Source organism: Molossus molossus, unplaced genomic scaffold (assembly GCF_014108415.1).
Source record: "Molossus molossus isolate mMolMol1 unplaced genomic scaffold, mMolMol1.p scaffold_m16_p_1, whole genome shotgun sequence".
NCBI classification, from domain to species: domain Eukaryota; kingdom Metazoa; phylum Chordata; class Mammalia; order Chiroptera; family Molossidae; genus Molossus; species Molossus molossus.
In genome coordinates, this window is record NW_023425344.1 from 10,184,282 (window position 1) to 10,211,590 (window position 27,309).

The following is a 27,309-nucleotide window of genomic DNA, read 5'->3' on the forward strand; positions in this document are numbered from 1 at the left end:
AAATGGACCGAGTGTGAGAAGCTGGGGAACATCGGAGCAGGGAGGTCAGGACTCTGGCAGGGGTCTAGAAATGTGAGGCTGTTGTTGGGTATGTCTGATTTGTTTGTAAGAGAAGCAAGAAATTTTATTTTATTTCTTTATTTATTTATTTTAGAGAGAGAGAGAGAGAGAGAAACATCGATGAGAGAGAACATCGATTGGCCGCCTCCTGCATGCCCCCCACTAAGGATTGGGCCCACAACCTGGGCCCTGACTGGGAATTGAAGAAGGCACCCAATCAATGTTTCTCTCTCACATGGACATTTCTATCTCTCTCTCTAAAAAAAAAATCAATAAAAACATATTTAAAATAAAAATGTTGGCAAACAATGAGAAGTTGTTCAGGCAATGCTGAGTAGGTCACTGTGACAGGTTGGATTCCCGGTTTTTTCTCATACCTTTTGCCATGTGACTCTGCAGAAGGCAGAGTGTATTTCTCACCCCACTGAGGTTGGCCGTGTCCTTGTGAGTCGCTTTGGCCAGTGCATGTGGCATGAGCAGGTGTGCATGTGTGATTTGGTCTATCATCTTTCACTTCTCTCAGACTCTGCCAAGAGAAGAGCATGCCCTGCAGAGCCACTGTCCCAGAAAAACACCCAAGGGGCAGACCTGAAGCAGAGTTGCTCCAGGTGACCCACAGTTCCATGACTGAGAACAAGAAAATGTGCATTGTCAGAGGCTGCTGGCATTTAGAGTGTCACAAAGCAAAACCCAACTCACCTACCACCCTTGAGTTCCCAGTTTAAGACCACCCAGGTAAAACACCTAGCAAGTGACTGACACATAGTGTGTACTTAATAAATGGTTGCCTGTCTGGGCCTGACACATCTCCTGGGGTTTCTATAATAGAAGTTATGCTTAGGCCAATGCCTTGTAAACTGTTTGTTTTGTGCTGATTTGACCTCTAAGAAACTTGAAAACATCCACCTGTACACCCATCACTCACCTTACTCTTTGCAGAGATAAATTCACTCTGCCTTGTGCCATAGCATTCCAGACTGTTAAAATGTAACAGCACAGTGAGTAAAAAACAGTGGTTTATTTTGGGCATTTCTCACTATATCTATTCTACCAACATGCATGATAGAGTTTAGATGTGGAGGATTCAGTGGAAGTGAGTTGATTACCCAGACCAAGAAAAGTCTAGTGGGACAGTGAGGGGTATTCAGCAATCACTTGTAAGGAATGCGCTAAGGTAGAAGCAAGAACCAAGTGCTCTTGGGCCCCAGAGAACACACTCTGACCAGAGCTGGGGAGGTACATCAGCGACATGAAAAGGTGGGGTTGGCATTCCAAGAGGGGAAAACACATGTGAAGACTCATGTCATGAGCACTTGATGTGTTCAGAAAAGTGGGACGAGTCTAGGTAGATGGTGAATCAGGTCCAAGGGGCTAAAGATACAATTGCAGGAAAACAAGGACCACTTGTAGATTTGTTGGATTTCATAGATGTTTGTTTCCAAGGATGGCCACCATCCATTCCTCCCCTTTGGAGGCACATGCCTCTTGTCCATCACAGCGGAGTCCTCGCCTCTAGGCCTTGAATGTGGGCTGATCTGATGGACTACATGGAGGCACGGCGATGCTGCTTCACTTCTCCTCTCCTGGGATGCTGGCTCTTGGAACACTCCCTCTCACAACCCACCCCTCATTCTGGGAGAACCCCATGGAGAGGCTATGGGAAGGCACTTCAGTCCACAGCCCTGGCTAAGCTCCTACACAACAGTGAACAATGCGAGTGTACCAGTCAAACCTCTGACTCCAGCCCCAGCCAGCAGAGATCAGTGAGCTCTCCGAATGGTGACTGATAATCAATTGTCCTCCTGGGTCTCTCAATGTGGGGCTGACTGGCTACGCAACAACTGATCACGGAAACAGGTGTCAAACAAGTTGTCCTAGGCATATCTGCAGTGACGGCATATTGGTGACCGAAGAACTGGTCAAAGACACCCTGAAATGAGAGGTGGGATTGGGGGTAAACTGGAAGCTCTCTCAGCAGCCGGGAAGCAGTCAGTGGCTGTTTCCCTGCATTGCCTTTGGCTCTGTGGCTATTACACCGCATGTTTTCTTTAAAATGCTGATATTCGAAGGAAGCAGTGTGAGGTTCTAGAAGGAACCCAGACCTTGTTGTCAAGGGAGATACAAATTAAAATCCCACCTGTGTCACCCATGAGCTATGAGATGGGGCAAGTCACTCACTGGGGTAGACTGTGCCCTGCCCAGATGCCCTCTCTGGGACCAGCCAAGATGCTATGACTATTGCCTTCTAGTTGGCTTCCTCTGCAGAAATGTCCTTAGCCAGTGGCAGCCATACTGCTCTGAAGGTCACAATCTCCCGCACACCCAGGGATGGCCCCACCCAAGGACTGACTGATGCAGGCTCACAAACATCTGACAGCTAGCGGAGGAGGGGACAGCTCTGCAGTGAGGTCTACGCTGTGAGCCCACCCCAGGGCCCGGCGCAGGCAGTAGACTACCTGATCCACAGCTCTTCTAGGCTCTTTCCCCTTCTTTATTAGGCTCCCTTCACCCCCTTAAAGATTTTCCCCCATGAAGAACAGTCCCTCAGTGAATCTTGTGTCCTGGGATCCTGGTCTCAGGCTCTGCTGCTGGAAATCCCTGCCTAAGACACAAGTCCCAGCTACGCTTTTCTTCTGCAAACCTCCTTTCCAGGATTCGCTGAGATGATACATTAAAACTGCCCGACACACTCCGTTAATGCTAACAGGTTTTCTCTCTCATCTTCCTCATGGGTACAAAGTGGGAAAATATAAGAAAAGTTATTTAGACAAAAAAGTTCTCAAGTAAATTTTCCATATTGTCTGCATAGAAAACTTTTTTTAGAAAAATAAGCAAGTGAGGCACTAATTTATAAAAATGGGGATATTAGCCCTGGCCGATGTGGCTCAGTTGGTTGGGCATCATCCTTTGCACTGAGAGGTTGCTGATCTGATTCCCGGTCAGGGCACATGCCCGGGTTGCAGGTTTGATCCCTGGTAGGGGGTATGCAGGAGGCAGCTGCTCAATGTTTCACCCTCACATTGATGTTTCTCTCTCTCTCTCCCCCTCTTCCTCAAAAAATCATAAAATATTTTTAAAAATGGGGATACTAATGCCTACTTAGTGGAGTGGTAAGGACTAGCTGCAGTCGAGTTGTTTGGTTCAGAGTAAGCAGTCAGCATGTGGAGGACACTGCCCTTCCATGTGGTCACCTCCAGGAGCACCGGCCAGTCCTTCCTTCTCGTTGTTGTGTCCTCGGGCAGCACAGTGCCCCGCAGAGAAGGCGCTCCCGTGTCTGCCCACGCAGACCGCGGTGAGCAGGGAAAGAATCCCTACTTTATCAAAGATGGCACAGGTTTTCTAATTCCACTCCTCTTGGCGTTGGGGCAATAAATTCAAGCTCAATCCTTCTCATAACTGTGGGCAGATTTCTCTAACTGTGCTAAGAAACAGCCGGACGCACTGCTTTGGTCGTTAACACAGTTTATTATTGGCACACTTATCAGTAAAGCATACATAAAATACAGCTGTTTTATAACACACGGAGCCACTGTGTCTTTACATGTGTAGAGGAACATATTAATATGCAAATGGAAAAATTAGTTCTCTTATAAAGTTTCACATAAATACACTGGCATTGCCCCCAAAGAAAAAAAATCCCCATAAAAGAACCAGGCGAGGGCTTTACAAAATATTATACAAGAAATATATGATGAAAAGAAACAACGGTCAACTCAGATACAATAAAAAAACACCAAAGAGTTTCAGATTTATTAAACTGCCCACAAAAGTAATGGATTACATGGCTTGAAAATATTTGGATCAACAGCAATTTTACAAATGCATAAATTCTCAAGGGGCCAAGTGTCTCTCTTACATGAAAACTGCCTTGGTGTCTTTGATGACAAAAAGACATTTCTTGTTTCAGCACGCGGGCTCAAGTGAACCGACTCGGGCTAGAGAACCAATCGACATTAGCTCGCCCATAAATTACCCTGCTGGGCCCTCTTAGCTGTTACCCAATGAAAGAAAAGGTGAAGGGGTGGGGGGTACATTTAAATTACTTTCCAAAAGCGGATTTTTTTTCTTTTCTTTTTTTACTGAAACAAGAAACTCTCAGATGCAAGTCAAAAAGCAGAAAATATTTTACAATATTAAAAAGTCATCTGTAGCTGGGTTCGGCATATCATGAGATCCTGAGCACTGAGGGCTTATTGACGATACGACCTCCGTGGGATGCAGGGAAAAGGAAATGGACAAGCGTGTGGTTAACACCGCGTCGGGAGAAGCGCTAACTCTGCTCTTGTTAGTTACGATCAGTGCCTGTATCTATGTCACCTGTGAAGGCCTCCGGGGAAGGGTCATGGACGTGTATTTGGGATGATCCGCTCAGTTAAAAAAAAAAAAAAAAAAAAGTGGAAGAAAGAAACTCAGATCGTTGTGGTTTAGAAATAGGTATTTGCGTGAAAAAGTTTTTAGGTCCCCTCCTTCCTCTCCTGCGAGTAGGGATCTGCAATAGTGAGCGTAACCCACGGGCCGTTGACAGTGGGCTCCAGGTCAAGCTTACTGGGAAGCCTGGGGCGGGGGGTTTTCTGATTTGGTCTCTTGAGTGCCGGGGGGTTTACTGTTCCACGGGCTGCTGTTTCCCAGGGCGGGTGAACTGGTGAAGTCTTCCTCGTCGTCCATGCCGTTGGCCGCATCATATTGCGTGTTTTCTAATCTAGTGATTAGCCTTTCGTCCTCGTCCCCAAACTCACCTCCCATCAGAGTTGGCTCTCCTACCACCATCACATCCTGTGAACAGCAGCTGACATTATTACAGGGAAACCTTGGGAGAGAGAAGCTCAGCTTAAAACACTAGTGGGAGGAGCTGGGGGACCTAGGACACACACGCGCGTGTGCTGTACACCGGGGTCAAGTCTCAATGTCGGGGGCCGAGATGCATATTTGATTTCTACAGGAAATAAACATCGCCTCCTGACGGGTAACAACCACGCGAGTTTATGTCCTTAGTGAGCAGCCTGACACCGGAGAACGAGCAATGCTAGCAATCTGCAGAAATAAAAAAATGGATTTTTCAAAATTAAAAAAATCCACGCTTTTAACTTGCCGACACTGGGGACTTCGGAGAGGGGTGTGGAACCTTCTGCGGGGTGCTTTTCAAAACCTCCGAAAATCTGCCCTGACTCCCGGCCTTGGAATGGCTTTGGGAACTAGCAGCGGACATGGGGAGGATGCGGTTCTGGAACATTCACGAAACCCCTTCCGAATAGCATCTCCTCGGTGCTGAGGATGGGACACATTTCCATTGAAGACAGAATCTCTTTTCTCTATTCAGCCAGGCCCTTGGATGCAGCCAATATCCTTGACATTCTGCTACTTAATTATGGTAATTAATTTAGGTAAAGTTTTCGATAAAAACAATGTTCACACTGATTTGACAATTTGCATAGCTAATTAAGTCATTAGCAAAAACCTGCTGATTGCCAACAAGCCCTGAATTTACCATCTGTTATTTCACGGTGCTCGTCACCTATCCCCACACAGGCAACCCTGCCACCAGTCTGGCAGTGAGGAGAACCAGGCTGTCCAGCTGGTGCCATAAAGGAAGATGAAGAGCGCTAATTACAATTACACTGATGAAGCTGCTAGTCATCAGAAATGGAAGTGTGCAAGAAGAATCCATCCGATCGCTCCTTTAAGTGCAAATTGTCCTTCCGTGCAAACAAGGGAGCCACCTAGGGTAGCCAGGAGCAGGTGGAGGCCACTGCTGGAGAGGCACAAGGGTATGGGAGCAGGATGGGTGCCCGGGGCCCAGCTCCAGCCTCTTTGTTCAAAGGGGACCTATGGGGCTGGTGGGTGACCTGGGTGTGGGACAGGACGCCTGCCAGGTAGAGACTGCTGGGCAGGCTCTGAGCAATAGTCTACTTAAAGGTGCAGAGACTCCAGGAGCGTGCCCAGCTGCTTCTGAGCTGTAAGGGTGCATTCCCTGAGCGGGGGGCTAATTGGATGAAACACCTTGACAACTGGGCAAAACTTCTCTTCACTGGAGCAGGAGAGGGCTTTCCTGGGGCAGTATAGTAGAATACTGCCTGTGTTCAGGCCAGGAGAAGGCCCAGAGGCTCTCTGACCCCATCTAGAACTTTGAAGGTGCCAGTGGACAGATCCCTGCACGACCCCCTGGATTACTTTGGGATGGAAAACTTTGCTTGATTGATGGGTTGATTTCCTCAGACTTATGGGGAGACAATCAATAGGTTTCCAAACTGTGTTTTCTGGCTAATCATTCTTGTGATTTGATAAAAATGATTTTAAAGAGAAATGTCCCAGATGAAGTCAATGCCTAAAATATAAACTGAGTACCCACAGCAATATAGGTACTGGCGGGATAATCAGATGTGTGCTTCCAGGATTGTGCTTATTATGCCGCGAAGAGCCAGACATGATACTGACATGTTAGGAGACTCAGGAGGACTCTTAAGCTGAGATGCAAAAGACACAGAATGTGATGGGCAGGAAAGCTGACGTGATTTTAGACAGAAAGTGGCCTCCGCAGAGGTGCCAACGTTATCTGGTTAGCCAGGGCAGCTGCCACATGAGCCACTGGGGACGTTCAGGATAAAAGAATGCCACTTAGTTACAGGAAATTAGGAGAAGAAGCTTATGATCAAGGAAAAGGTAGGTGGAAAAAATAGAGCGAGACCAGGAAGGGGACGTGGTGAGGGGTAACCTCGTTTCGTGACTTAATGTGCAGCACACTTTGAAGGGCTCAGAAGACTCATGCGTAAGGTGTCACCGGGCAGGAGGAAAATGTTAGACCCCACCGCGTGGGTGTGCATTAGTATTGTGAGTCTGAGTTATCAAGAGAGGCTGGGAGAGGGTGAGGAGGCAAGCATAACGAGAAAAAGTGGAGAAAAATAAGAAGCCAACTTAAGCGTGATATTAGAAAAAAAGTTCCCAACACTCCAGATGCCTTCATTGTATCTGAAAATAACAGTCATTCAAGAAAAGTACTATGAAAATAGTGATTTGAATCTCTTCCAAGGGGGCTGACACCGGCTTGTGATCTGTTTGGTGGATCTTTGTTCTAAGAACAGCTGGGAAAGATTCCCAGGCACAGATATTTTTTAAGCAGTCCACATTTCCGAGAGATGCCACGCTGCCTTAGTGATTGTAAGACATATCCTTAGCCGGATACACAATCGTGTATACGTGTGTGCGTGTGTGTGTGTGTGTGTGTGACTAATAGACAGCAAGCTATCAAAGAGATGTGTGCTGAGGACTTTATATCTCAACCTCCAGACTAGGGTAGGTCTCCGCTCAAGCAACCCTGGCTAGTTATCTTCACGCAAAGCAAAAGGAGACATAATGCATGTCCTGGGCTGCCTCGAACTAGGGGATATTGGCATCATTTTCCCCACCCTCCACATCTTTAAAAGTCCCCCTTCCCATCTCTGCTATCCGTGTGTTCCCAGCAGGCAATACCGGGCCAGCGGAGAGTATCCCGTATGCCCTCAGCTCCCCACAAGGCAGACCTCTGCTCTTTGCCAGAGGCCTGGAGGTGCCACCAGCTTTTGCCCATGTCACATCTTCTCACTAATCAATCCCCCGTGCAAGGACCACCAACCTCTGAGGAGGACTGGAAGTGACTCCTTTCAGGGCCCCTCAATGCTTCTCCTTAAATTGGCCAGAAGGGGTCACTGCTGTTGAATGACACAGGTCTCCATCCCTCCCAGGGTTGAGGCTGCAGTTCGGGATGGCTCCTAGCCCCTGCTCATGGAGTGAGAAGCAGAATCCAAGGATTAAACCCTAGTCCTCGCCAGACACACCCAGTGCTGCCACGGCAGCCACGCGGACCACGGCTGTGGTCGTGGTGGCACACCGAATCTGGTCATGCCTTTGGACGAGGCAGCCATGTCTGCGGATCGCGTTTCTATTTAAGCAGTAAAATCGTTGGTAGTTGGGTAGACCAGATTACAAGCTGTGATCGCTACGAGCCAATGCTCACCATTTAACATCTCTTCCATTGGAGGACACACAGAAGTTTGCGCCTTTTCCTAACCTGGTTGCCTTCCCTGCCTCTCTAGACCCTCTGTAAGTTTTACATAATTAAAACATCTTTAATTGCATAGTGTGGGGACCGTGCTGAAATTCTATCCTCACTTTAAACACGTGCCTTGTCATCCTAAAGTCCAAAGGGTCTCAACTCATTAGAAATCCTTTTGACAGTTGTCTTCCACTGAGATCCAGTTGTTGGATTGGAGGACCGAAGCGTGATGGAGCAACATGACCTAAGAGCTCTTTAAAATAAAATGGAAATGATTCTGACCGGGCCCGGGATGTCAAAATATGCATGAGGTCAAGTACACCCAAGGCAGACATCACTAATGGGTGGCCCACCAAACCCAGCCTGGGGCGCAAAATCTTTCTCCATCCTGTGAGCTGACATCGGGAGACTGAGCTGGCGGGAGAGGGGAACCTCTCTGCCCTCCCATGGTTAGATGACGGGACTGGGGCCTTTTCAAAAAAATCTTGGTATTGCCAATACCTAGTATAGTGTGGGGCATTGTAGGGGCTGAGAAACCACTCACTGAACTGATTTGAATTCCTGTAGCCACGGTGCCTGTAAGGAGCTATGCCACAGTTTCAGAATTCTCTGGAATGTACTTTTCTCATGTACTAAAGAAAACTAACAAATGTTAGTTTCTCAAACTTCAGGAGTAGGTGAATAAATCGATTACTTATGTGGACTTTTGGGGTTGATTTATTTATATCAGGCCATTTTCTCTCTGCATTTTCTGATTTAACCTGGAGTGGGAATAACGTATCGGTCCCTTAATAAAAAGACTCTGTTTTTCTCCTTTGATATATTGTTTCCCTGACTCTTTAGGGGCGATAAACCAGTTCAAACTCCAGAGGTAACTCTGGCCTTACTTAAGGACTGCAGTTCCTAGTGGCTTAGCATTGAACGGGACCTTCCCCACAGGCTGGGCACTCTCTTCCTGACCCTTCCACTCAACGAGGGCAGACCACACTCTGTCTGTGGGCACCGCCGAGTCCCAGGGGCCCAGTGATTCTCAGGTACTGACGGGCTGGTTTTAGCCAGAGAACTGACCGATGGAAGATGAGTGAGAATGGGCGGGGACAGTCTGAAGGACACATGGAGAGATGGAGAATCACCATGAAAGAAAGGTCTACTCTCCCACGGAGAGAGATGGAGCAGATTCAGAACATGAAGAGTGACGACAGACCAGGAGGGGAAAAGGCGAGAAAGAGGGACAGGTGAGCTTGTGTTGGCTGAGGGAAGTAGTATGAAATAGGGCACACTTCTGAAGACGCGGGGTCTGGAGGGGCTCCATAAAGCACCAGAAAGTGTCGGGCTCCATGGCAGCCAGACACCCGCTGACGGGGGATGAGACAGAGAAAGGCAGCCCACGCAGTCGTGGTGCGGAGAAGAGACAGCAAACGCTTAAAGGAATGTAAACATTTTAAAGTGATCAGTGGTCCAATCCCAGCCTGGGGACTTTGGAGGAAATTAGGCAGAAGGGACAGAATCGGAAAGAAATGAGAGACGGTGGAGAAGGTTCTGTACAGTTGGCCCTGTTTGGGAATGCCCCTCGGCTGTCCGCTTCGGAGTTCAAAGCAGCTTCCCTCCAAGTGGCCCATTTCCTTTGCCAAGTCCCAGAAATGAAAGAAGGGGGTGCAGAGGTCAAGAGAGTGGAGACCAAACCAGGGGCTGACCCTCCTCCACTGTGAGCTAGGGTGGGTAACGGGAAGCCCATGAGCTGCATGTTCAGTGTCCGCGTTAATTACCGAGGTGTCAAAGTAAGAGCGGGCGCCCTTGTCGGGAGGCCTGTTCCCAGAGGAAGCCTGAGCGCCAGGGCTGACCCCCAGCGGGGCACAGGGTCTCACTGACGTGCGAGCGCCCCTCACATGCCACTGGGCACACTGCGAAGTGGTATTTTAATTAAACCTTAAATGACATATCTCCTGCCTGTGACTCTGATGGCTTTTTAATTCAGGTCCTATTGCAGCACAGACTCTTAATGTTCCCTTCCAATTCCCAGCCTGCAGGGGAAGGTTTCCATGGCAGAGTTCCTCCCTCCCCTCCCAGCCCCAGCCCTGCCTTCCCCTCCCCCCCCTCCTGCCCAGAATATATCTGCAACTGAAAGAGACTGGAACATGGGCCCCTGGCGGTGGAGGACAGGCAAAGGCAGGATTTCGGGCCTAAAAGGAAAGCGAGACTTACAGGTACCTGACTGGACAGACTCAGGTTGGCGGCCGGTGTCTTCTTCTTGCTTCCGGCGCTGTTGGCCGTGTTCCCCGCGCTGCTGTTGGATGTGCTGCTGGTGGAGTTTTTCCTTTTTCTCCGTTTTGTTGTCGGTTGCCTTGTGGGTTCTGCTGCAAGATGGAAAAGGGAGGGAGGGTCAGGTCCAGGTCAGCCACCAGATACTGTCCCTCTGTCGATGCTTTTGTAAATGAAAAGGAGTAGCCTCTTTACATATTTTCCATTTCTTTTAACTTTGCAAAAAACAGAAGGGCACAGCTGTTGGCTGATTTTGAGCACAAAACGTGTGCAACTCCTTTCCTTTGCAGCTCGATGAAATGTTTTGCATTTAATTGTTATTTCTAATTTCATATACATGCCTTTAATCTATTAATATATGTTAAGAGTAAGCTACAAATACTACTTTCATAGTTGAATTAAAAGGATAATTACCTTTATAAAATTTGGGAAAAGATTTTTTTTCTCTTGTTTACGTTTTCTCTATAAAAAACAAGGAGCATTCTGGGATCCCTAGGGTTCCTCCAAGGTGTGAGAAAAAGTAGAAACTTCGTTATATTAGTGAGCCAGTGTGGAACGGCAGCACCTACTGACCGAGTGTTGCATTGCAGCTCAGCTCTATTACACCTTGAAATGCTGAACTAAAAAGAAGAGGAAGTGCCAGTTCTATCAGCGGTGAATGCAAAACTCGGAGAGTACCAAGCTTAGTATGGTGCCCAAGTTCCATGGTTCAGATCATGGTATTTGAAGAATGCTACTAATCTAAAAATTCTGAAAACAAACAAACAAAAACAAACTTAGTATGCTACAGCTAGTATATAATGAAGGGAAGCTAGACCGTTTCAAGCAAAGCCTGTTTGGAAATAAAAATATTTTACACCTAAAGAATGGGTAGCATCTTATTGAAAATATAGGGATTCATGGTAATGTGTGGTAAGAGGGATGTTATACATCCATTTATTATGTATTGAGCATTACTCAGTGTTACCATATTCTTATTTTCTATTTTTAATGTTTTTATGTCATAACCATTTTATATTTGTAGCACCTCTTATTGACTAAGTAATGACATAATCTTTGTCTTGTAAATGTTAGTCTTCAAAGCCTTTTCTAGGCAGTTACTAAATAAGTTGAGAATGGCAGGTAAGAGTATCATTTTTGCTAACCCTACTATAGACTCAACTCTGATGGAGAGTAGACAAGCCAGGGCCATGCTGAAACTAAACAAGAGGGCCTTGTAGCATTTTCGGATGGATGACAGAGAGAACTTCCTTTAAGGCTCATTTCAAAGATTGCTTCACCTACCAAATTATTCGTGACTTTTGATGAAGAAGTGAATTATGTTTCTAATTATATACCTTTTCTTCTTTCAGAAATATTTTGTCTCTTATATTTAAATATTTTCATCAAAGGGCCCAACATCTCTATCCATAGGTGGTACTTTTTCGGAAGACTATGGAAACAAGGGAATAGAACTCTTCTAGCTCATGGGGTTGGAGAGAGTTGAGTAGCACATTCTAAAGTCAAGCCAATACCCAGAGTTCCCCTGACAAGCATCTTCTTCAGTTGAGCTCAAAATCGAAATATGATACTTTTTATGATATCTAGACTTTCTTCATGAAATTTTGAGAAAATACACCTAAATTGCATATGCTGTATGACTTCCATTGATAGTAGGTCGCTATGGTAATAGATTCATGAACTTGGGAGACATATACCTATTGTGACACAGGCCTCCTTCATTGCTTAGTAACAAAACTGATTTTGGGTCCAGCTGGTGTGACTCAGTGGTTGAGCATCGACCCATGCACCAGAAGATCGCTGGTTTGATTCCTGGTCAGGACACAAGCCCAGTATGTGGGCTCAATCCCTGGTGAGGGGCATGCAGGAGGCGGCCAATTGATGTTTCTCTCTCACCAATGCTTATATTTCTCTCTCCCTCTCCCTTTCTCTTTCTCTAAAATCAATAAAAAACAAAAAAGTCTTGTCCAGTGGAACTACCACTGAATTGCGAGACAGAAAACCTGGGATCTGATTTGAGCATTGCCAAAGATCTCCTCAGTAACATTTCATAAATCAATTTCCCTCCCTGGGTTTCTGGTCCTAGTCTGGCAAGTGAGATGGTTGATAACTCCTAAGCGTGTTTGCCCTTCGCCAATTCAATGCCTCTCGTCCAAAAGCATGGTGAGAATATCCCTGGTAAACTCCTGATAACTTTATGATCACTTCCTTCATCTTCACATCTCATCCCCACAAGGAGCCTCAGAAAGTGCGGTCAGAACGAGAGTGAAGAGCGAGGTCGTACCTGGCGGTGCCACCATCCGCTGCCACTTCTGAAACAAGCAGGTCTTCAGGCAGTCCCGTGGACTGAGGTTGTAAGTTTTATGTCTCGACATCAGTTCCTGCATTGGCTCCAGTATTACACACAACTGCAAGAAGTTCAAAGGCGTGGGTGTTTCACTACTTGATAATATTATTTGCAATAAATAATGTGAACAGCTGGAATCAATTAGGAAGCTTGAGGGTACTTTTCTTTTTTTCCCTCTGGTTTTGATTTTCTCTACACAAGTTTGGAGGAAAAGAAATATTACCAACATTTGACAAAATCCAATTATTTTACTATCATTTATAATATCACGTTATAGCTGAATGTGATTTACACACACACACACACACACACACACACACACACACGATCTGTCCAGACAGTTGGATGGATATATGCAGCTCTATTCTGAAATCAAATGGTTCTCTCCGGTTAAAGGAAAAAACTCTGCCTTGGAACACAGCGTGTGCTGATTTCTACTCTGTTGTTGTTCCTGTTTGTAAAACCACCCACCGTGCATCGCAAGGCTAGTTCATGGAGATTATGTAGCAGTGAAAGCCACCTTTGAAACTTGAAAGAACAAAGTGGCAACTACAGATCCTTTTTTTGATCCTACTTCTCACAGAGGCCCACGATGGACACTAATTTTTTATGCACTCCTTTGTATTTCACACACGATGATAATGTCAATAACATACGCTGACATGTGTTCAGTGTGGGAGCTTTCTCGGTGGTTCTGCACGTGGTCACTTTCGGTTAGATGTTTCAGCTTTCCTTTACTCCAAGATGTCTGATGACAAAGATTAATGAATGAAACAAGAGGCAAATCCATTTCAGATTGCCTTGGACTTTCTGAATTCCTTCTCCGTTGGAAGCTTATCAGAATTACGCTGCATTGAGAGTATCTGAGAGGACAAAGACCACAACTTGGAATAAGGAACCCCCAGCTGCTGCACTTAGTGTGATACACACACATGGGCAATGTGTCCCCCTCCCCCGTGGAAGAACGTCGTTTTATGAAAGGCAGATGTGCGATTTCCACTTTCATCAGCTCTTCTCTACCCACTCTTCTGCCCTTTCTCACCTTGAACACCACCCTAGAGGCTCCATTGCTTTTTGTCTACTGGCTCCCCTCTACCTGGCATTCTTCTCTCCCTTCTTCCTGGTTAATGCCCACTTAACCTTGAAGACATATTACTTCTGCTGTGACACCCTCCCCCCGTACTGGTTGAGTTGGTGCCTCACTACAGCTCTCCCATAGAACTCAGCTCCTTCTGCTCCATGAACTTACTTATTCATGTTTTGTCACCATCTGCTTCCGCGTCTATTGACATTTTCCACTTGACCTTGAACCCCTTGAATGCCAAGAGTGTGCCTTTCATCTCTATGTTCCTAGGTTTGGCTCAAATGAATGGATGCATTTGAGGAGTGATTCTGAGAAAGATGGGAGGACCATTCTACGTCAGTGTTCTCCAAGTGCGCTCTAAGGAACATCTCTGTAACAACCAAATGAGCTGATTACTTAAACTGCAGATTTCCAGGCCCTGTTCTTTCTGTTTCACTGGGTCTGGAGTTGGGGCCTTGACCTGCATTAAAAAAAACAAAACCATACTCCCAGCTCATTCTGGTAAATGCTACTAAAATTTGTGGGCCACCGTCCTATACATGCTGGGCTTTGTGACAGATAAGTATAGACAGCAAGATATGTACAAATCCCATGGTTTTCAGCTCAAATATCACTCTCTTGGGACCCTCAACCCTTTCCATGCCTTTCCTGTCCGTTCAAGTCTGCCACTGATAATCAAGATTACCTTCATCTAGAAAAATCCTTCAGCCCTTTTACCTACTGAGGATTTAAACTTTGCCAAGACCACGAGCCCTGTTTTAGGGCCAGCTGTACTCTCCTTCCACTTGCAGTTTCTCTGGAAGGCGAGAGCAAGACTTCCAAGCCGGACCAATACCAGGGCAACGTGAGCCAAGGAAACGGCCACTCAACAACCCTATGAATGAGACTGCACAGCCATGAGCTCTGGGGTAGTTAAGGGATGTCTTCAATCTTGTCTATCTTCTCACTAAGCTTGGACTCCTTTTTGAAACCTAAATTGTTAATAAGGAAAGACCTGTGAAAGGGGACGGGATACTGTGTAGTTAACTCTATGAAGTCTGTGTGTGTGTGTGTGTGTGTGTGTTCCTCTGTTAAGAATCCCTGACTGGAATCAAGGTATGTGCAAGGCACAGACCAGCTGCCGTCTTCCCCAGCCACCGACGCCGGGACCAAACGGAGTAAGGATTGCACAGTCACCTCTGCAAATCGAGCTAAGGACGGATTGTCCATCCAAGGAGAACCAACCACTCCTAGATTCAGACAGACTTAGACGACATTGGCATCTAAGCTAGGAGCATAAGGGAAGTTTGCAGATAAAGTCTAAGAATTGGGAAAACATTTTTTTTTAATGAAAAAAGTTACAAAGGTTTTCAAACCACTTCCTTTTGGTCTAGTCCCATCCTTGAGAAATGAGTTTATGGAACATGAGGTGCCTGGGTGGAGTGGGACAAGCAGGGACGTAGAAGCTGAGAGTTTTCGGTGTGGGTTTTGACTGCTGTTAGGTGTATGTCTTTGGTAAGCCACTTCCTGTGCTGGGTATCGGTTTCACCTGTAAAACAATACCCATCCCGATAGGGTTGTGGGAATTTGCGATAACATGTCCAACAAATAGTAGACACTATGATTATCTATTCGCAAAACAAACCACGTTCTTACTATTGAAGTCAAAAGCGTTCACTGAACTTCCTCCTACGTGCCTGTTAGGGGCTGGAGACATGATGATGAGACTCACACAGTCTCTGTCCTCAAAGAGTGCCCAGCTCCCTTCACGACGATGTACGCACACTGGGAAAACGACGCTGTGTCCACACTTCACACGTCTTGGGAAATCACACCTTCTGAAGCAGATGTGTTCATTATGGGACAAGTCAGAAGGCAAAGAGGATCTGTTCGGACCTAGGAACACAGGCCATGCTGGGACGTGGGGGTCAATTTACCGTGAGAGCCTGCGGGCTCCTACGGTCCTCCTCCCAGTGCGGTCCTCTCTGGCTGTGGACAGCACACTTCTCAGGTGCTAATCCCCCGGGCTTACCCCTTTCCCTTTCAGGTAAAAATATCTTCCCCTGGCTGTAACCCAGCCCGAGGAATTTGCATCTCTGAATATTCATCAGGAATCCCCAGACCTTTCCTCCCAGTGGAGGGTTCCAGGTGGGGGGGGGGGGGACAGGGACCTGGGGGCAGGGCTCAGCTCTCCCCTTTGTCACAGAGGCAGAGCCTTGGGCTTTCTGCTGCCGAGTTGGTGGCTTTGCTGGGCTGCGTGCTGTAGGTGGCAGAACGCACTCAGACAAGAGCCTGCCTTCTTGGGCAGTGAGCCAGGGCGTCCTGGCAAGAGCCACGGCCTGGGGCGCTGTGACATGAGATCAGGAAGGCGGCTGGGGTACTGGGTTCCCGCAGTCACCAGCCAAGTCCTTCTGGAGCCAGGATTTCTGGTCTCCCCGAGGTCCCAGTCCCCCTTGAGAATCTGGTGAAGGCTCTGAAGCCTGTCTTTCCAATTTTGTACAAAATATCTGGAGGTTTATAAACTCTCTGATACCTCCATCCATTGACTCCAGGTAGAGAGTCCCTGGTTAGTGATAAGTATGAACCAGGCTATAATATACATGCCTTTCCCCCTAAGACACACACACACCCCATTCAAGCACATATAAATGGAACTAAACATAAAAAAACAGCTTCTTTAATACTGAAGAACAATTTTACATGCAACGCTGGACCTGTGGCAAAGCTCCCGGTGGCCCAGTCCTTGGCCTGAGAAGGAGGGTCACAGACCACGCGTGCACAGCAGCCCCTGCACAGCTGCGGCCCAGTTCCGTCTCCTCCGCCCTGGGTGGAGGACAGGAGAGGAGTCCCAGGGCACTGGGAGCCAGCAAGCCCTGATCTCTTTCATCTGAAGCCCCTAAGTGTACAGTCCCTGCCAGGTCTAGTTAGAAACCCCCAAAAGCCACCGGCCACCTTGGCAAAGCTCCAAGGGTGCCTTTCTGCAGACTTGGTGAGGGTTTTAGGCTGGCCTTGCTCTCCCGGTGCTTCTGACGTTTCTTCTGGGATTCTGGCCCCAGCACGGACTCTCTGGGTGTGGAACCCAAATCCGAAACCACAATAGTGACTTGCTGAGTGAGTGTGGATGGATGAATGGATAATAGAAATCTTGGCCAGATTAATAGCAAGGAGTCATTTGCTAATGGTAGACAAATTAGGCTTTGTCCTGTGGGCTTAGAGGTAATGAATTTGTCCATTTGATAAATAATTGATTGCCTCCTCTGTGTGGAATGCTTTGCACAAATGCACGTGTATATACCCAATTACTCCATGTCCTGGGTCGGCAGGGAGAGCTTAGCTCGGTCCCAGGATGCTGCCTTTTCATAGTCACCCGAGGCCCAGCACATGCAGACAAAGTTTTGTGTTGCTTTGTGTTTATCCGATGATTCTCCTGGAGAAATGTGACCCTCAGCTATACACTGACACTCCTTCTTCTGGCTCTCTCTTTGCCCGAAGCTGAGAACAGGTGGTGCCCTGGGCTTGGCATTTGGCTGAATCCCAACACTTAGTCTAGTCTACCACCAAGATTTTAATCCCATCTTTTTGGAATGATGGATTACATCCCCTGAGCTTGAACTGCCTTCTCTTTGTCTATAGGCTCACCCAACTCCAGCTCCAGCTGTTCTTCTTGTTCAGAAGACTTTCTTCCCTCGTTCCCATCATCTCCACTGGCAAGGAATGGCCTGTGAGCTGAGTACGGCCTGGCTTATGTACTGTCAACCGCTGCTTTTCTGTTACAACGCCAGAGTTAAATAGTTGCTTGAGAGTCCGTGTGATCCACAAACGCAAAATATTTACCGTGTGGTCATTCACAGGAAGGTGGCTGACCTCCGCTCTACGTCAGTGCCACTCAGAGGAGGTGGCCCATGTGCTGTCTGATATGTGTCCACGGCCGCGTAAGGGGTTTGAGGTGGGATGCAATCCTGTTCACTATTCTTTCTTCAAGAAAGTTTTGTGTCCTAAAGAAGTCTGAGGCACTGAGCACTGTGTCCAACAATGCAGCTGATTTCCACTCCACAGCAAGACTGCAAAGCACAGAGTCTCACCACTGTGGCCACTGAGGTCTTCCGAGGTCCAGTGCACACCTCACACCTGTCTCTGACCGTCCCCGCCCACAAGGAACTCTTGCCTCTGTAGTACTTATTATTCATCGACATACAGCTCTGTTTTTATTTGCACTGGGGATTTCCCTTTCCTGTGGACCTGTTTCATCTCCGGATCTATCGCAAGTCATATTTACTTTTCTCTCCCTTTTATTTAACACAGGATTAGGCATACTTAAACATTTGTTGAGCCATAACTTAATAATCACTTGAGATATCGAACCTCTGTCTTGCTCTGGAGTATGTACCTGACATATACCATTAACCCTCACCACCTCCTGACTCACTTTTACAGGTGAAAAAACAGATGCAAAGCCACTAAGTCATTCAGAGCTGACATTAAAGAGTGAGATTCTTATAATGTATCCCATGTTGGACAGCCTTTTGAAGGGCAGAGAAGAGGTTCACAGCCAAATTGGCTGACTCCAACCCTGCGGGTTTTACTCCTGCTCTGTCAGCTACCTCTCTGGATTCCAGTGGCTAAATGGTTGCTAAGATGCCAAGTTCAGAGACTGCCACTCTGCATTGCTCCTTGCGTGGCATTGACATGTACACAGGGAAGTGTGTTCTTGGCCAAGATTTTTAGCCACTCTGAATCTGTTTCCTCATCTGTAAAATGGAAACAATGGTACTTATCTCTGATGATTTAAAAAGGCATATGTAAATCCTTAACACAAGCCAGGAAGAAAATCAGTGCTCTGAGGATGGAATTTGGTATCATGTTAAATACTGGCTGCATCAATGACCCCGCCCCACTGAGCCAGGGGTAAATCACTTGGTCTCCTTGAGACTTAGGGGCTCACTAGATATAATGCTCCTCTGGGCCTTAGAGGACGAGCGATGGAGATGTGTTCCCCCAGAAGCTAGGCGATCCCTACACATCAGACTATGATTTGGGTTTATTTCCTGATAGGATTAAAGGTAGATTGCTTGTCAAATTCAAAACATCCTCTTTTTTTATCTGAAGATTCAACCAGGGCAGCCTTTGTCTTCCCTCAATTGTTCTGCAAATCGATTTGTTGGGAAAGTTATCACATGCGACCCAGGGACAGGCCAGTGCAGCCCTGCTGCTCAGGTGCGGGGGGCACCATCCTCCTGGAGCGAGCAGGTCACGCGTGGGCATCTCCATATCTATGACGTGAGCTCAATTTTGAGGCTTCCAGGAAGGACGCCTGTAAATGACCAGTGAGGTCACTGGCTGCTTTTTTGACCCCAGAGGACCCCATCGGACTAGCCAAGGGCAGGGTTTCGCCAGGCCCACTGAGATAGTTCATGGCTTCTGTGTTCATTCTCTTTCCTTCAGACCCCGTGGACTGAATTCCCCGCCGCGTGATATGGTATGGGCACCCCTTCCACAGTGCTCTGGTCATTGCCAGCTTCTCTTGGACCCTTCCTCCCAGCTCTGTATTTCAGGGGAGAGACCCCCCCCCCCCCCACACACACACTATTTCCCGTCTGTTTTTGCCGGCTGGCTTTGGGTGAGCTTTGGCCAGCTGGAGGCACTAGGGAGGACAGGGAAGCAGGCTGAAGTGGTTTGCTACGGCTGCCTCGGCAAAATTCCACCACCTGGGTATCCTAAAACAACCGGAATGTGTTCTCTCGGCCCTGGAGGCTAGATGGCTGAACTCAGGTGCTGGCAGGGCTGTGCCCTCAGAAGGGAGAATTTAAGAGAGTCCCCCCTCGCCTCCTCCAGCTCCCGGTGGCCCCAGCTGTCTTCCGTGTTCCTTGGCTGGTAGCTGCGTCACTCCAATCTCGACCTCCGAGTTCACGAGACCTTTCCCCTGTCTCTGTACCCTCTCTCTTCTTGTAAAGACGCTAGGCAGTGAATTTCCAAATAAGGTCACATCCTCAGGTTCTGGGTGAATGTGAGTTTTTGAGGGACACTACTCAACGTATTACATGGGTAAAGAAATAAGGACGGTGTGTCCTGTCCTCCCCGTGGTTCAGATGGCCCCTCTGACAGCTGTCACTGCAGATCCACTATGGTCCCGTCTTCCACCAGGTGGCCCGACTGTCACACCTCCTGTCCCCTCTCCCCCCCAGGAGTGGCATTTGCAAATCTTAGGGCTGCCTCATCTTCCTCTAGTGGCTTTTCTAGCTCCGACACGTTTATAAGTCTTTGCCCTATTACATTTCCTCTATTCAGTTACCTGGAGCGGGTTTTGTTTTCTTGGATAGACCGATGGAAACTCTGGTCTGTGAGACATTAGGCAACACGTAAAGCATTGAGGACTTTGGGTGCGTGGAGGCATCATAGGTGGGGGTAAAGCATGCACAGTTGGCTTCGGTTCAAATCGCAGCTCCTTACTAACTGCCAGACCTTCGGCACGTTACTCAGCCTCTCGGTGTTTGAGTTCCCCATCAGCAAAGTTGATAACAATAGGACCTAACTACTTGGGTTGCTAGGAGGAACACACGAACAAAAACCCGCTTACAGTATGTATCGAGGTCTTCATACATGGAAAGAGCTCCCCACAGGTTAATTATAATGGGGTGTAAGTGAGCCCCAGGGGCAGGGGCTTCATGGAAGATATTTTAAAATTCATCAGGACGTTTCTGTCAAAATGTTCTGGATGTTCCCTGCCTAAAATTTAGATTTGGGCAATATAATGGACTCCTAAAATGTCTAGTCACCGTGCCTTTCCTATAAATAACTTGTTCTGACCACTGGGCACTGCCTCAGATACCCTATCCACGAGTTTTTTCAGCCTCTCTAAGTTCTCAGGCACAATAGCTGAAAGGCTTCCAAAGGAAGGAGCAGCGTCTGCCTGGAAATACCCCACAGCCACCAGTAAGCATCCGAGGAGTGTTGTCTAGCACCCGACCGCTGAGCAGATCTCAGATAACTTTTAAAGCTGGCCACTGTTGTGCCTCCCGATGGGTCGGACGCGGACCATGCAGGCTGGGGGAAGGGTCCCCGAGGGGCCTCGTTATTGCACGTCACTGTGTGGGAACGGACATGTGCGTTCGCTAGAGAAACGGAGCCGAGAGGGTGTGTGTGTCCTTGCATGAGCATGTTCAGGAACACGTGACTGTATGAACGGGCCAGTCTGGTATCCGCAGAGCCTCCACAGGCTGGGAGCTCAGGTGGGAAGTAATGCCTCAGACTCCAGGCAGAATTTCCTCTTCTCTGAACAATCTCAGCTTTTTGATCAAGAGCTTTGACTGATTAGATGAAGCTCACCCAATAGTCATCTGTTTTATTTAAAGTCCATTGATTATAGGTGATAACCACATCTAGAATACCTTCCCAGAAAAACCTTAGATTAGCATTTGTTTAAGTGACTGGTACCAGAGCTGCTATGAACTGGATTGTGGCCCCCTCAGACTCAGACCCCCAGCGTGACTACGTTTGGAGATAGGGCATTTAGGAGACAAGTAAGGTGACATGAAGTCATAGCGTAGGGTCCTAATCTCATAGACTGGTGGGCTTGTGAGAGGAGGAAGGGACACGGAGACCTCTCTCACTATGCGTATGCACTGCGGAAAGGCCACGTGAGGAGCTGGCCATCTGCGAGCCAGGAACAGAGACCTCCCCAGGAACAGAGACCTCCCCAGGAACAGAGACCTCCCCAGGAACAGAGACCTCCCCAGGAACCAAATCCAGTGCCTCACTTCTGGACTTCCCAGCCGACACCAAGAAATACACCTCCATTGTTTCAGCCACCAGTCCCTGGTATTTTGTTGTGGCAGCATGAGCTGACGAAGACAGTGGCCTAGTAAATTGCCATAGAGAACTATCATAGTCTCCCCACTAGATCAGAAAGAACTGAAGAGCTAGGCTGTGCCCTATTATTTCTACTATTACTCGGCACCAAGCAATGGATCTAATGTTTGTGGAATGAATGAATAAATGCTTGACTACATGGGTGTGACAGAATGGAAAACCAAATAGGTGCACAGACATCAGAAAATGGGCCAGCTCTTCCCCCATCCACTTCGTAACTGTAGTAACCTGGGCACCAGGGGTGTGATGGTGAACTCGGCAGACACAGCCTCCCTCCCTTGAAGCTGACTGTCTGGCTGGAGACAGGCGATAAACAAGAATTCCAAATATAAGGAAAAGGGCAGAGGCGTCAGGAGAGGTTGCAGGAGGAACTGATATTTAAGTTGAGACCTGAAAGGATGACGTAGGAGACAGCCAGGGGACAGAGGAGACGGCGGGGACAAAGGCTGGGATGGACATCTCAGAATGGAGAGAATGCAGTGTAGGGATCCGCAGCAGAGCAGGGGTACGGAGCAAGCCCCAGGGGAGAGGCAGGCAGCAGTCAGATGGTCAAGGCCCCAGCTTCTGTCCCCCAGAGGGCTGAGAGGTACCAGTGACGTCACAGAGCAGGCTGTGTATGAGGAGCCCCCTGCACACGCCCTTAGGATAAACGCCAACGGCAGCCTGGTGACTATCACAGTTTTTCTTCCGTGTATGTTCCCTGTGCGTGAGAGAAGCATCACCAGTATTTTGATGTGTTTGACTAAACAAAAGCACCAAATATTACAAAGACAGACACTGGCTGCTTAGGGTCTCCAAGCAATGGAGAACCCGCCCCCAGCAAGTGCTGTCAATCACGGCACTGGGAACGTTAGCACTGCGCCAGGCCGGTCCCCACTGGAAACAGGGAGCTTTTGTAGCGGCTGGATGTTTTCCCCGGGGAACGGAGAGACCGTGTATTTGCAGTGAGGTAGCATTTAAACACTAGCATGCATAAATGGGCCTTATGATCGTGCTAGTGCAAGTAAGGGAATTTGGACACGGTCCCTGGGAGCTGTCAGTGACAGTTTCCAAGGAACAGGGATCTTGCTCGGGCAGTTTTAATCCCTCCTGAACTGCATGGTTATTCCTGCCTCCTGCCTGGGGTCAACACCCCCGGACAGACAAGGAGTGACGGCGCCGTGCTCTGGGTTGGGACCAGCACCCCCTGCTGTCTGGGCAGGTTTCTGAGCATGGTCAGTGCGGGCACGTGGACTTCTCCTGGGCCCTGGGCACCCAGTGTGCAGCTGCACTCGGAGTGCCTGCCTCCCGGGCAGCTCTGCCAGCCAACGGCCCACGTGGGGGAGCTCAGCTGCGTGGTCGCTGCCGGCCGGGAACCTGGGGGCGGCGGCCCTGCCCCTCCCGCGGACAGGCGTGAGGTGGGACAGAGGCCGGGGCAGGGCTCATGGTGACACGGGATATTGGGGCTGATGCGTTCATTCGCTCGCCCACTCCACACGTATTTACTGAATGCCTACTACGTGCCACGTTTGTTCTAGGTTCTGGGGACGCCGTAAAAAAATAAAGAAAATCCCTGCTCTTACGGAACCACGTCCGGCAAAGGAGAGAGTTAAGTACATTCAATAACCACAAGATAAGATGTTAGTGATGAGTACCAGAGAGAACCAAGAGCGCAGGGGAAGGAGATGAGAGGTGCGGGGAGTTGAGGGGGTTGGAAATGTGGACACTTGCGCCAAAGGCACCGTGTCAGGAAGAACGATGCTCTGCACAGAGGCTGCCGTGTCCCCTCGAGGCTGTGGATACGCGGTCACGTGGCAAAGGGATTCCAGTGGCTCATCAGCTGCCCGGAGATGGAGAGAGGGGTCTGGACTGCCCAGGGGCGGGAATCAGAAGGAGAGCTGGAAAGGTGGCCGCCCGGGGCGGACTTGGCCTGGCACGGCTGCCTTTGAAGGTGGGAGGCGGCCACGAGCCAAGGGGTGTGGGTGGCCGCGAGCGCTGGAAAAGGCCAGGGAACAGACCCTCCCCTGCACAGCCCTGCCGGCACCTCGTTCTAACACAGCAGGTCCTTGTCAGACCTTGATCTCCTGCGAGATGATGCATCTGGGTTTCTCTAAGACACTCAGTGTGTGGTGATTTGGCTCATCAGCAACGCAAAACGAATGCAATCACCCAGAGGTGACGCCTCAGTAAAAAGCTCTGGTAAGGTCACCCAATTTAGCAAATAAAAACACAGGCAGCCCAGTGACCCGGAATTTCACACAGTAAATAGTAACCCACTAAAGTAACTGTACGTGTGTTCCTGCAAACCTCATCTCAGCGGGCGTCAGGTAGCCAGCCACTGGGGGAAAACGCTGCAGGCAGAAGGGAGAGCTGAGCAGAGGGAACCGCAAGGCAGAGGCCCGGGGGCTTCGAGAAACAAGAGGTGTGGCTGGAGGGGAGGGAACGAGCAGGAGACGAAATCACAGAGGTTGCGAGCCACTGGAACAGGAGGGTCGCAGGAGGATGCTGGCGCCTGGTCCCAGTGGGATGGGGAGTCATGGAGAGAGTTTGGGGCAGAGCAGTGACGAGGTCTGGGGTCTCCTGAGAATGGAGAGATGCTGACTGTTAGCGACTTGAGGACAGAGTCTCCTAGGTCTGCATGTCCCTGGGCAGCACACAGGCAGGCCTTCTAAGCACACGGGTCCTGGGGGGCAGCAGGCCTGCTAGCTGGTAGAGCTCAGTGCTGTGCCGGCTGCCAGCAGACCAGGCAGGTGTGGGCAGGTGCGTGGTGGGAGAGGAGGTTGTAAGAGGAAAAGTGCTTCCTGAAGAGCCATCTGGAGGCTGTAAGGTGGTCTGTCCATGAGAGGGGGAGCAACAGCCACATGGACCTCCGGAGGGCAAAGCCATTCTGTGCAAAATCAACTCTCACTGCAACTCAGGTGTCAGGGAACTCGGGAAAGACAGTATCACGGCTACTGTCTACTCCAGTTCATCCAGAGCGCCGGAGTCTAAACCAAGATCTGAGGAGGCCATGTTCCAACTCTTCAAAGACATCAAAGTTCCCTTGAAACAGTTGCAGGAGGGAAGAAAACTCTGCGTATGAAGCTCTTTCAGCAGCTGGTTAATGAGTCACTCACTACCTCTGATCGGGACCAGGATGTGGTGTTTACTGGGCACCGGGGAGTGGGCTCCGGGCCTCCCTGGGTTTTCTCACGTCATCCTCCCAGCACCAGATGAGGAAAGGGAGACCAGAGAGATTGGGTAACTGGTCCAAGGTCACACAGCTTTCAGAGACTTGTCAGCCGTGACTTCCTTGAACTTAGCCCTACTCTGAGGCAGTGACACCCTCTGTTAATTTTATGCCCGTGCATGTGAACCCATTTCTATCACCCTGCCTTACAATGAGCTGAGTCGGTGTCTGCTCCCCTAACGAGATTGGGGTCCTGGTGGCCAGGAGACGAGTCCACCTTTATATCATCAGAGAGTAGTGTATAATGAATGAATGAATGAATGAATGGATGAATGAATGGATGGATGAATGAAGGAGGGAAATGTCCTTTCTGAGCCTCAACTGTAGATATTTCAGAGCAAAGGACTGACAAGACCCGGCCAAGGCAGAGCAGGACCTTCCACCTTCATCCTCAGCAGGACCAGGAGAGGCACGGAGGAGCCTGCCCTTGGCTCATTTTCTCTGGGGTAACATGAGCACTGACTATACGTCGCTTCTGATTTCATCTGTGCTTGTTTCCCACAGAGGATTCAAAGTCTAGAGAGCGATCACATTGCGTTCTTCTCAAAGCTCTTTTCCCCGCCGGTGTGTACTCACATTGGAAGCCTCCCTTCCTTATCTTCCTCTGTGCCTGTTTCGCTGTCTTCCCTTAGCGTCCTGTGCTCTGAGAGCATCCCTGGGCCCTTGGGGGACGTTGTGTATATGACGTTAGAACATCTAATCCGATTCTAGCCATTAAGTTGACCCAAATGCAGTGGATTTGGACTGTTTTTTAAAATGTGTATGTGTGTTTAAAAGAGTGTTATGGTTGACATCTGCCTCACCTTAACCTTTTTGGCACTGAATCCTTAGATATGAGAAAGAGTGGGTTCCCCAGGGCCTCTGTGAACAGCGAAGAACTTGGGGAAAGCATCTTCGTTGGGTGTAATTGGCAGAACTAACCTGGGTGCCTTCCATCAAGACAGGCCAGAAAACACAACCACAGGATGACTCCAGGCTACTACATTTAAATGGAGTCTCAGATTCTCAAATTACTGATAACGCAGCAAATAGATAGTGCAAGACTCCCCAAATTACACAACGTGAAAGCTAGGCTACTCTTGGACATCATTACAGCAGTGGAGACTGGAGCTCAGGGGGCCTCAGAGACTCGTCCTGGTCTCAGACTGCTGAGCTGGGCTCAGCCCCGGACTGTGGTTTTCTCTCTCCCTGCTCAGGGTCTGTCCTCTCCACCACACTGTGAGCCCCTTTCCAACTGGACAATTGCTTTCCATTGGCTCTAGTCTCAGTCCTCTGAGCTGGTTTTGGAAAAATTCTTGCAACCTGTAGCTCCCCTATGGAAGCCAGGACTTCCTGTTTGCAATGCGGTTAGATTGGGTAGATTCCATTTTTAGAGAAGCTAAGTGCTTTGTCCCCAGACCCATAGTGAGAAAATAGTTCAGCATTTGTAGAAGTTTCCCAAGGACACTGCAAGTGAGGTCCATCTCCATACCCCTCATGATCTGAGATGGAACCTAATGCCCCGAGTCCTGAGCAGGAGCCAGTTTGTTTCTGGTGTAAACCACGTATTCGTTTACTATGAACGTGGACAAAGAGGGGTCATCACTTATTTTGCACGTGAGTGTCATTCACCTGAGCCAGCACAGGAGGCCTAACGATGCCAGCCGCTGTTTGGAGTGGCGGCACACGCCTGGTTGCCCCATCCACACTTCACGGTAGCTGTGACAGATATCATTATCCTCGTGTTATAGATGAGCGATCTGCGGCTGAGAGAGATTTAGGTGACTCACCATTCGCAAATCATCTCCTTTTATCTTCAGAACAACCTTCTGGGTTGAGATTGATGATCTCCATTTCAGAGGCTACCATCCCATTTTTAGAGAAGCTAAGTGCTTTGTCCCCAGACCCATAGCTAGAAAATAATGGAACCAGACTTGAGCGTAACTCCTATTAATTCCATACTCAGAAAGGTGCTCAGCAGGTAGCAGGTGCTCAATAAACACCTACTGCAGAAATGGATTATTCCAAAGCCCTCGTTCTTATCACTACCCTCTACTAACCATTGCAACGTTATCTCTTCCACTAGCACGTGGTTTTGAAATCAAGGCTGATTAAAAAAAAAAAGTATTCTGCCAAACCCTCTTCTCTCGGGCCAGCTTTGGGCTGCCGAGCCCCCCGTTTCCTCTGTCCCTTTGCTCCCGGCCGTATCTTTTGGAAGCAGCCTAGGAAAGGACAATTTCGCAGTCTGCCATCTCTCTTCCCTATCTGGCGTGAAGCGGAGAATGACATTTCCTTCCTCTCAATTTCTCTACGAGGCAAACAATGCGCCACTCAGGAGCCCTGCGTGAAGTCCCAACACCTGATGCGTCTGATATGCAAACCGCTCACTTCTATTTGTGCAGCAACGAGACCTTATCGCCCTCCCTTCGAAGACGAAATGCATCCTCTATCACTCTTCACCTGTGTTCCCGGCAGCTCCGTCATGTGCGTGTGGCTGCTCA

The 27,309-nt window shown here is 48.7% G+C and overlaps 1 protein-coding gene across 1 annotated transcript in view; it reads right to left on the reverse strand.

Moving 5' to 3' along the window:
- Positions 1 to 4,753: 4,753 nt before the first annotated feature.
- The window catches only part of LDB2 (LIM domain binding 2), a 149,795-nt gene continuing 127,239 nt past the window's right edge, over positions 4,754 to 27,309 (reverse strand). Inside the window, exons 5-7 of the mRNA XM_036264154.1 lie at positions 12,630 to 12,753; positions 10,289 to 10,440; positions 4,754 to 5,091 (exon numbers count right to left, since the gene is read on the reverse strand). Coding sequence (XP_036120047.1) covers positions 5,041 to 5,091; positions 10,289 to 10,440; positions 12,630 to 12,753 — 327 coding nt within the window. The 3' untranslated portion in view covers positions 4,754 to 5,040. The remainder of the gene's footprint in view (positions 5,092 to 10,288; positions 10,441 to 12,629; positions 12,754 to 27,309) is intronic.